This window comes from Colobus angolensis, unplaced genomic scaffold (genome assembly GCF_000951035.1).
Source record: "Colobus angolensis palliatus isolate OR3802 unplaced genomic scaffold, Cang.pa_1.0 Scaffold45, whole genome shotgun sequence".
NCBI classification, from domain to species: domain Eukaryota; kingdom Metazoa; phylum Chordata; class Mammalia; order Primates; family Cercopithecidae; genus Colobus; species Colobus angolensis.
Window position 1 is genome coordinate 373774 of NW_012117932.1, and position 8142 is coordinate 381915.

The 8142-nt window shown below is 44.4% G+C and overlaps 1 protein-coding gene across 1 annotated transcript in view; it reads right to left on the bottom strand.

Moving 5' to 3' along the window:
* GATA6 (GATA binding protein 6) overlaps positions 1 to 8142 on the bottom strand; it is a 33272-nt gene that overhangs the window by 22307 nt on the left and 2823 nt on the right. Inside the window, exons 3-4 of the mRNA XM_011957814.1 lie at positions 7929 to 8136; positions 3112 to 3278 (exon numbers count right to left, since the gene is read on the bottom strand). Coding sequence (XP_011813204.1) covers positions 3112 to 3278; positions 7929 to 8136 — 375 coding nt within the window. The remainder of the gene's footprint in view (positions 1 to 3111; positions 3279 to 7928; positions 8137 to 8142) is intronic.

The window sequence follows — 8142 nt, forward strand, 5'->3', positions numbered from 1 at the left end:
AAAAAAAAAAAAAAAAGGATGCTTGCTTCCATAGTAAAATTGGAAGGATACAGAGAAGATTAGCATGGCCCCAGCACAAGAATGACACCCAAATTCATGAAGCTTTCCATATTAAAAAAAAAATAAATTAGAGAAAGATTCGGGACCAAACTAAGTTGAAAATTACAAAATTTGCGAAGTTAAGAAAAATCAATTGTAAAGAATGAAGAAGAGAAATGTAAATTGAATATGTATCGAATATTCACAGATTACAGGACAGAGACTTCCAAAACTTTTGCTGGCAAATTTAAAAGATGAAATTAAAATTTGCATTTATGATTCACATCCTGTTGCATTACTTAGCATCACTCTTTACAGATAAGTTATAAACACAAAGAGACACTGGCAAACGTTTTAGCACTACAACATTTCTAAGAAGTCAGCGCTAAGAATCAATTTGCCTTTAGTCGAAATGAGTATGCTTGGCTCACAGGAGAGCTACCTGGGAAACTGCTTTGCTAAAATCACAACATATTAACAAAACTTTACACATCCAGGCTTTTCTTTTTTCTTTGTGTTTAAAAGAAAATAATTTTTTAGGAAAGGGTTCCTTTCTCTTCATAAATGTGAAATCAGTAAACAAGGGACAGGAAGGTTCACTTTATAAACCCGTCATTTATGACAGTTTCCAGTGGAATTTGGAGCCAATGTGAAGCAAACTTGTTATCAGAATTTGCCATTATAACAAAGGACTTTATGACTGTCAACTGCAGATCATAAGTGAAGCCAGTCCTCATAAACATGTGAAATGCAGGTGAATAGGTTATAAAAGTTCCTTGTAACAAGTGATCTCAGTCATACTCCTCACTGACAAGGAATTCAAGTTACACCATAAATCTCTTATTTTGCAATGTATTGCAAGTTCAGATTCACAGTGATTGGTTCTATACTGCTGGCTAAACAAACTTGAGTTCAACATTCTGTTTCTGAGAACTAAGCCAGATCCATCAAAACCATAAATAAGAAGCCCACAAGGAGACCTCATTGATAGTGACACACCCTTCAATTGGTATCATTTATAACCCATTTACAAAGCATATTTGCTGACCTTGGTTATGGCCAAGACACCTGCTAAGCACAAAGAAAATTAATTGATTCAGAAATGCTAAAAACTGTTCTTTTTTTTTTTTCTTCTAAGTTATTTCTACTGGTACATGCACAAAACAAATGGCACTATCTAAATATGTTACTAGATCAAATTTATAATGCAACTGGAACCTAAATGGCTACTCTTCCACCAAATTTTTGCTCAATCTCTAGAAAATGTTACCTTTGAGAGTTCAGTTAGTACTCAGCTCAATGTGCCTTTCCAGAAAAATAAATCAGTTTCATTGTTCGTGTGTTGTCTATTATATGAACACAAGGAACTTCTGTGGGATATTTTCCACTTACTACTTTTTCTTCTTTAGTATGATGCATTTAAGAAAAAATGAAACTCACAGAGAGTCACACACTGCAGTTAAAATTTCTTTAAAGAAAATTTTAAGCTGTCGGAGGTTGTGACGAGTGTAAGGCATATACATTCATTAAATTAACCTCAGCCACCTTATTTTAAATGCATTAAAACAAAACCAACCATAAAACTAATTGCTTCTCTTTAAGGCGTCAGACTTACATTGTGATGTAATTTCACTCTAATCTATTTAACACAAACAACATGTGTAGCATTTGTTCCTGCTAATTAGAGTATAACAAATAAATTACTGGGATACTTAAGACGTCTGGCATCTAACTGTAACATATTTAGCTTTAAAGGGTTATTAGATTATGAGTACTTCGCTAAACAAATGTTAGCCTTACAATGGGGCTGGTGAAAGCTTTCCTTTATTTTCTCTAACCATTACAGCGGTAAATACTCTCTCCGGCTAAGAAGCACACATAACAATGACAATACAAGATTAATCCCTGAAATCAGGATTCCCTTACTTTAAAACAAGGTGGCCGGGCGCGGTAGCTCACGCCCTTAATCCCAGCACTTCGGGAGGCCGAGGCGGGCGGATCACCTGAAGTTGGGAGTTCGAAATCAGCCTGACCTACATGGAGAAACCCTGTCTCTACCAAAAATACAAAAAAATTAGCTGGGCGTGGTGGCGCATGCCTGTAATCCCAGCTACTCGGGAGACTGAGGCAGGAGAATCGCTTGAACCCTGGAGGCGGAGGCTGCAGTGAGCCGAGATCACGCCACTGCACTCCAGCCTGGACAACAAGAGTGAAACTCTGACTCAAAAATAAATAAATAGATAAAAAGTACAACGTGTGTGCGAATTGGTGAATATGCTCAACTTAAGAACATACACACCACACGTTTTCTCAAGTTCTACGAGGTTCTCTGATTTCGAAATAACAAAAGTTAGAGCAAATAAATTTTCACCAGGTTCAAGGGCAATCCAAGATACGGAATTTGGGGATACACCTGAGGATAAGAGGTAGAAGTGACCAAGAAGGTGGAAAGGACAAAGTAAAAGGCACCCAAAAGAATGTGGCTGTGAGGAGGCGAGAGGGTGGGTGGATTTCTGGCATATTCTATTCGGGGGGTTGGATGGTATAAGTGAGCATGGTTTTTCAAGGATAATATCTAAACCATACACAGTGAAAAAAATCTTCCTTCGCCCAGCCTCGGTAGGTCTGTTTTTCTCCTCGGGTTACCATCACCAATTTTTTGCCTATCTTACCAGAATTATTACAGTGCTTTGGCAAGTACACCTACAGATATATAGTTTTTTTTTTTATTTTTTTGCTTGAAACATGGTAACATTTTGCACCTTCCTTTTTTGTTTGTTTTTGTTTTTGTCATTTAGGAACGTCATTCCCTGCGCGTAAATATGTGGAAAGGCTATCTTGGCTTCCCAGACGCCGGTTTCGGGGTAACCTCCACTTGGGCGCCAGCGGGTAGGCGTTGGAACAGCCGGGACAGGATGGTACCGCTGGGTCCCAGCTCGGGTGGGACCCGGGCGGCCGCACCTGTCCCCGGGGAGGGGGACACCGGAGGCAGGCGGAGCCAGGGCGGGGCGGGCAGGGCCAGGAGAGCCCGAGGCCCGGCCGCGAGCCAGGGGCAGGGCGGGTCACACTCACCACGCGCTTCTGCGGCTTGATGAGGGGCCGGCTGAGGCCGTTCATCTTGCTGTAGAGGCCGCAGGCGTTGCACAGGTAGTGGCCGGTGCCGTCCCGCCGCCACAGCGGCGTCTGGATGGAGCCGCAGTTCACGCACTCGCGGCTCTCGGACAGGTCCTCCAGCAGGTCTGCGGCGACAGGGGGCGAGAGGGCGCGTGAGGCCGCGCCGGACCCGTCCCTCCCCGTGTCACCCGGGGCACCCCGGCCCCCAGGGCATCCGGGGCACCCGGCTGAGCTTTTCTCCTTGGCCGCAAAGCCAGGAGCAGGGTTTTTATTTCGTCACTATCGATCCGCTGACCAATACTTGTCCAATACTTCTGCACACCCGGGGCGCCCCAGTAGAGACCCCGGGAAAGAGACAGTGCTGGAAGCAGAGGACGTCAGAGTCCGAGATGAGCGGTGGGGAGGAGGTCGGCTTGAGTCCCCTGACCCCTACGCTCAGGCTGTCCCCGAGCTTTTAAAGACCAAAATCCATCATCATTACAGTACGTCGTTGCCAAACCCGAGCAAGCCACACAGCAATACTGACCACTGAGCCCCGCTGCAACCCACAAATATCCGGGGACAGACCGAAGCTGCCTCATTAACTTTTATCTCAAGTAATTTTAAAAAGTATTTTCTACATCTGCCACTGGTCCATATGTGCCTCTTCTCCAATTAAAGATACACAACTGAAATTAAAAGTACTATTCTTAGGCACCTACATTAGTTAGAAACTAGAAATGAGAAAATTACTCTCATCTTTTCAGGGGGAAAATGCACTAACATTAAGCACAGAGTTTATTTTCATGCCACAAAGATCAAATGCTAAAATCCCCTGATTTAGAAGTGGGTCCAACTGCTTCTATCCGCAAAATCTTTATAAAAGGTTGATACCTTACTGATTAAGAAAATTACCAAGACCTTGCCAGTGATCATTTTGAGTTATACAATCTATTTAAAATGCGTTTATTTTACATAATTTTATTATTATTATTCTTTGGTTAGTTTTCAGAATTCACAATAACCTAAACCTGCTAATAAAACAAATCTTAATTAAGAGTAAATGTAACATTTATTACTTCTCAAGAAGGTTAAATATGGAAGAATAAATGTCTCTAAAAATGAGATAGGTACTTATAAGTATAGACCAAAAAAAAATGTATAGACTACCATTTAAGGTTCTTTAGATTATAGAAGGTTTAAATGCTCTAGTTTTGCATTATTGAAGAAGCATTTCTGAATCACTTTTTAAAGTAAATAAACATTACACTTTAGAGTTTTAGCTGAAGATTGTGTGCTAGTGAACCTTTTTGTTCTTTCTCATCCCCTTGCAGTTTATTGCTTGTGTCTACCATCAACTGTGGGGTAACGATATTTAAATATGACTTTAGCATAAAAACTCTTTAATTCCATTAATACTATTTACAAAACAAGTCTCCTTTCTCATTTCTTATTAAGTTTTAAAGAAACTAGCATCCTACACAGTTCAAAGTTGTCATGGGGATACTGCAACTCACAACGGATCACAAAGATTTATTCTTCTCCGCTCTAAAAGCCACTATTGACTATGGTAATCAGTAAAATACTCAGGACTTCAAGGACACTGAAGTTAAACAAGGTATTTGTCTTTGTTGTTGACTTTAAAATGTTACCTATCAGAGCCCCTCTGGATAGAGGAGTGGGGCATTCCCTGGAAAACCCAGTCCTCTGCCTGGGAACAATAAGAATCCCAATACAAGACAGCGTGAACTCCCCAGGTAGAACTATTTAGTCATCTGAAAACCCAAAGACAAAATTTAATTAAAAGTCCACTTTGAATAAATAATAAATACAATCTAGGAAGTTTGCTTATTTTTAGTTAAATAAAATCTCTCTCATTCCCTCACAACCTCTTTCCCAAACCCACCAGGCAGCTATAATCCTCTAAATGACTAAAAAGGAAAAAAAAAAAAAATGCTGTCTGTATATCTGATTGTGCTGGAGGCTTGGTCACCAAGTTCCCCCTTTTCAACTCACCATTTCTCTCCTAACATGGCTGTTTGGGGTGCCCTTGGGGAGTGACAGATTCAGGGCAGAAGGGCACCACCACCTATCTTTCTGTGTGTGGCACCAAGACACAGGGACTCAAACACAGTTCTGCAGGAGCTCAGGAGGGTGTAGGACCCAGGAAATAAAGGGGTGTGAGAAGTCTGAGCTCACCCCAGAGTAAGCTCATCTCATCTACCCAGTCAGCAAGAGGTGCATAGCATGGGTTCCAGAAGCCTCCAGATTGTGCGGGTTGATCAAGTTCAGCACTCGGGTTTTAGCTCTGGTGTTTAAAGTGTCTGCCTCCAAAAACGGTTTGTTTAAAAAAAAAAAAAAATCTAAGAAACAGGAAATCTAGCTAGGAAGCTGGCCCCAGAGTACCTGTGAGGACAAGCAAAGTTAGGGTCACTCACTCCCCACCCTTCACCCCAATACTGGCTTGGTCCCAGTCACTTCCTGATTTCCTAACAGACTCTATGCAAAAGCTGGGTGTTCCCAAATCCCTTCCCATTTTTTTAAACATACTTTAAAAAAAAAATGCTTAAAAAATAACAAATCTTCTAGGTCTACAGAAAATTTCTCTAACTGTGGTGTGCCCAGAAGATGAAAAAATTGGGAAAAGTATAGGCTAAATTTAAAACAAAAAGCAACATATTAACTTGCCCACAACTGCCCCATACTGCCTCTAAAGGGATTTCTCATACAGAACCAGTTACTGTAAACATCTAAAGACTCTCTCAGCCATATGAAATGCTGGAAGATTGGAGGAAAGGAACCTGGAGATCAAGCTAAGGTGTGTCAAGAAATAGGCAGAGTTGCAGGCACTGGCTCAAGCTGCAGCTAGCCCTTGCACATTCCCTACGAACTCCCCGACTGACAAAAGAAGTTTCACACCCAACCATTGCCTCTTTAGAGATGCCCAGTCTCTCTATCTCTCTGCTCCTGGGAGCCAAACATGGGTCCCTATGCAGCGGTAAGGAAGAGAGCCCTCGACTCTCAAGTCCCAAGTCAACAGTGCACATCTCAACAATGGGGTCTCCAATCCCATTCCACACAGGGAAATATGGTCTCCAGGGCCAGCTTTGCAGCAGAAGCAAAAAGAGGGAATTTCGCTGGGCGCGGTGGCTCACGCCTATAGGCCCAGCACTTTGGGAGGCCGAGGCGGGTGGATCACCTGAAGTCGAGTTTAAAACCAGCCTGACCAATATGGCAAAAACTACTAAAAATACAAAAATTAGGTGTGGCGGCACGTTCCTGTAATCCCAGCTACTTGGGAGGCTGAGGCAGAAGAATCACTTGAACCGGGGAGGTGGAGGTTACAGTGACCACTGCACTCCAGACTGGGTGACAGAGCAAAACTAAAAAGGAGGAATTTTGAGACCAAGTCTTGCAGCACTTGGAAGAAGACAGAAAGAACTTAGGTTATCAGGGAGCTGTTCAAATTTGTTCCTTCACTTTCAGACCACTTGCATTTCCAGGGTGTCTTTTGCAGACAAGGTTGGGAATGTCCCATTTTATCCTAAGGAATCCTGGCCCCTAGAAGGACTGACTTGCTGTCCTTAAAGGCAGCATCGAGGCTCCCACGAGAAGCACAGACCTGGGATACACAAGACACCGGGGTAGGACTGTTTGGATTAATGTGCCTTCCTCCACTCTGCCACCTCTGTGACTCAAGGGGCCTCCCCCACACCTCCCCTCAAACAAACAACAATTAAAAAAAGGTGTTGTTTCCTTAGAAAGATTATCAAACAGGTGAAATATATAGTAAGAGAAGCCAGTTGAAAGCACCAAAGACGCAGAATGCTGCATCTGAGAAAAGCAGCCTAACAGGGCTCACACACTCCTGTGCTGGAGTAAACAAAACACTTTTCAAAACGAGGTATTTCCAGGTATTTTTGACAACAGCGTTTTCAAGGTTTACCCCCTAATGGCTCCCAGACACAGGAATTAAGAGTATGGGTCAAACTGGAAACTGAAAAACTGGTGGGCTAAGCTTCGAAGGGAGAATAGGTGCCCCAGCTCCAGGATGCCTGAGTTGCAGCCTGGCCATGTGAGCAGCAGTTCCAGACTAGGGCCCAGCTGATGCCAAGCAAAAGGGCCTATCCACCAGCTCTCCTTCAGCATAAAGTCACAAGTCTGACCACTCCAGGTGCCCTCTCATCTTTTCTTTCCCTCTCTCCCTTGTGGGAGAGAAGACGCCAACCAGCTTCCCTAGGAACATCTAAGTTCTTCTGCTGTGCTTTTCTAAATACCCTTCTCTAGGAAAACACAAACACACACCCTTTGGAGAGTTAAACTGGGTGAGTCTGCAAGTGCTTGTATGTGTGTTTGGGGGTGGATCAAGTGTCCACCACTCTCCCAGACTTACTCCCATCGTGGAATCTCTTCCACTCACCCAAAGTAAGGTCTGCGATGGGGCTCAAGCGCTCTTAGCTCCCTCCCAGCCTCGTTTTTCCCCAATAGCAGAGGCCATTCACTACTCATCAAGGCCCTGAGCTTCTCCAAGGCACAAAGGTACAGATGTGCATTTAGTCTCTTCCGTGGAAAGGAACTTGGCACAAGAGAATCGCCTCAGCGCTACCAGACTCTCGTCACCCAGCCACAGGCCTGCAAATCCTTCCTGGGACCAGGCCGACCTCCGTGCACCCGGACGAGAAAGTCCTGAAAACAGGACCTCAAAGTCCTGAAAACAGAGTAGACTAGCTGCTCCACGTCCCCCGTGCGCCCCGGCGCTTTGGATCCGCAACTTGACCCTGAGGCGCGACCCTTACCTCCACTGGGGCCCCGGGGCACCGGGAGTGGGGCTCCGGCGCGGCTCTGCAGGCTGTGCAGCACCGGGGTCTCGAAGGGTCCTGCAGGCCAGGCGGGCGTCAGTGGCGCCCCCACGTAGGGCGAGTAGGGGCTCGGATGATGGTGGTGGTGGTGGTGGTGGTGATGGTACGTCCCGTTCAGCGGCCGCGCCGCCGACAGCGAGCTGTACTGGGG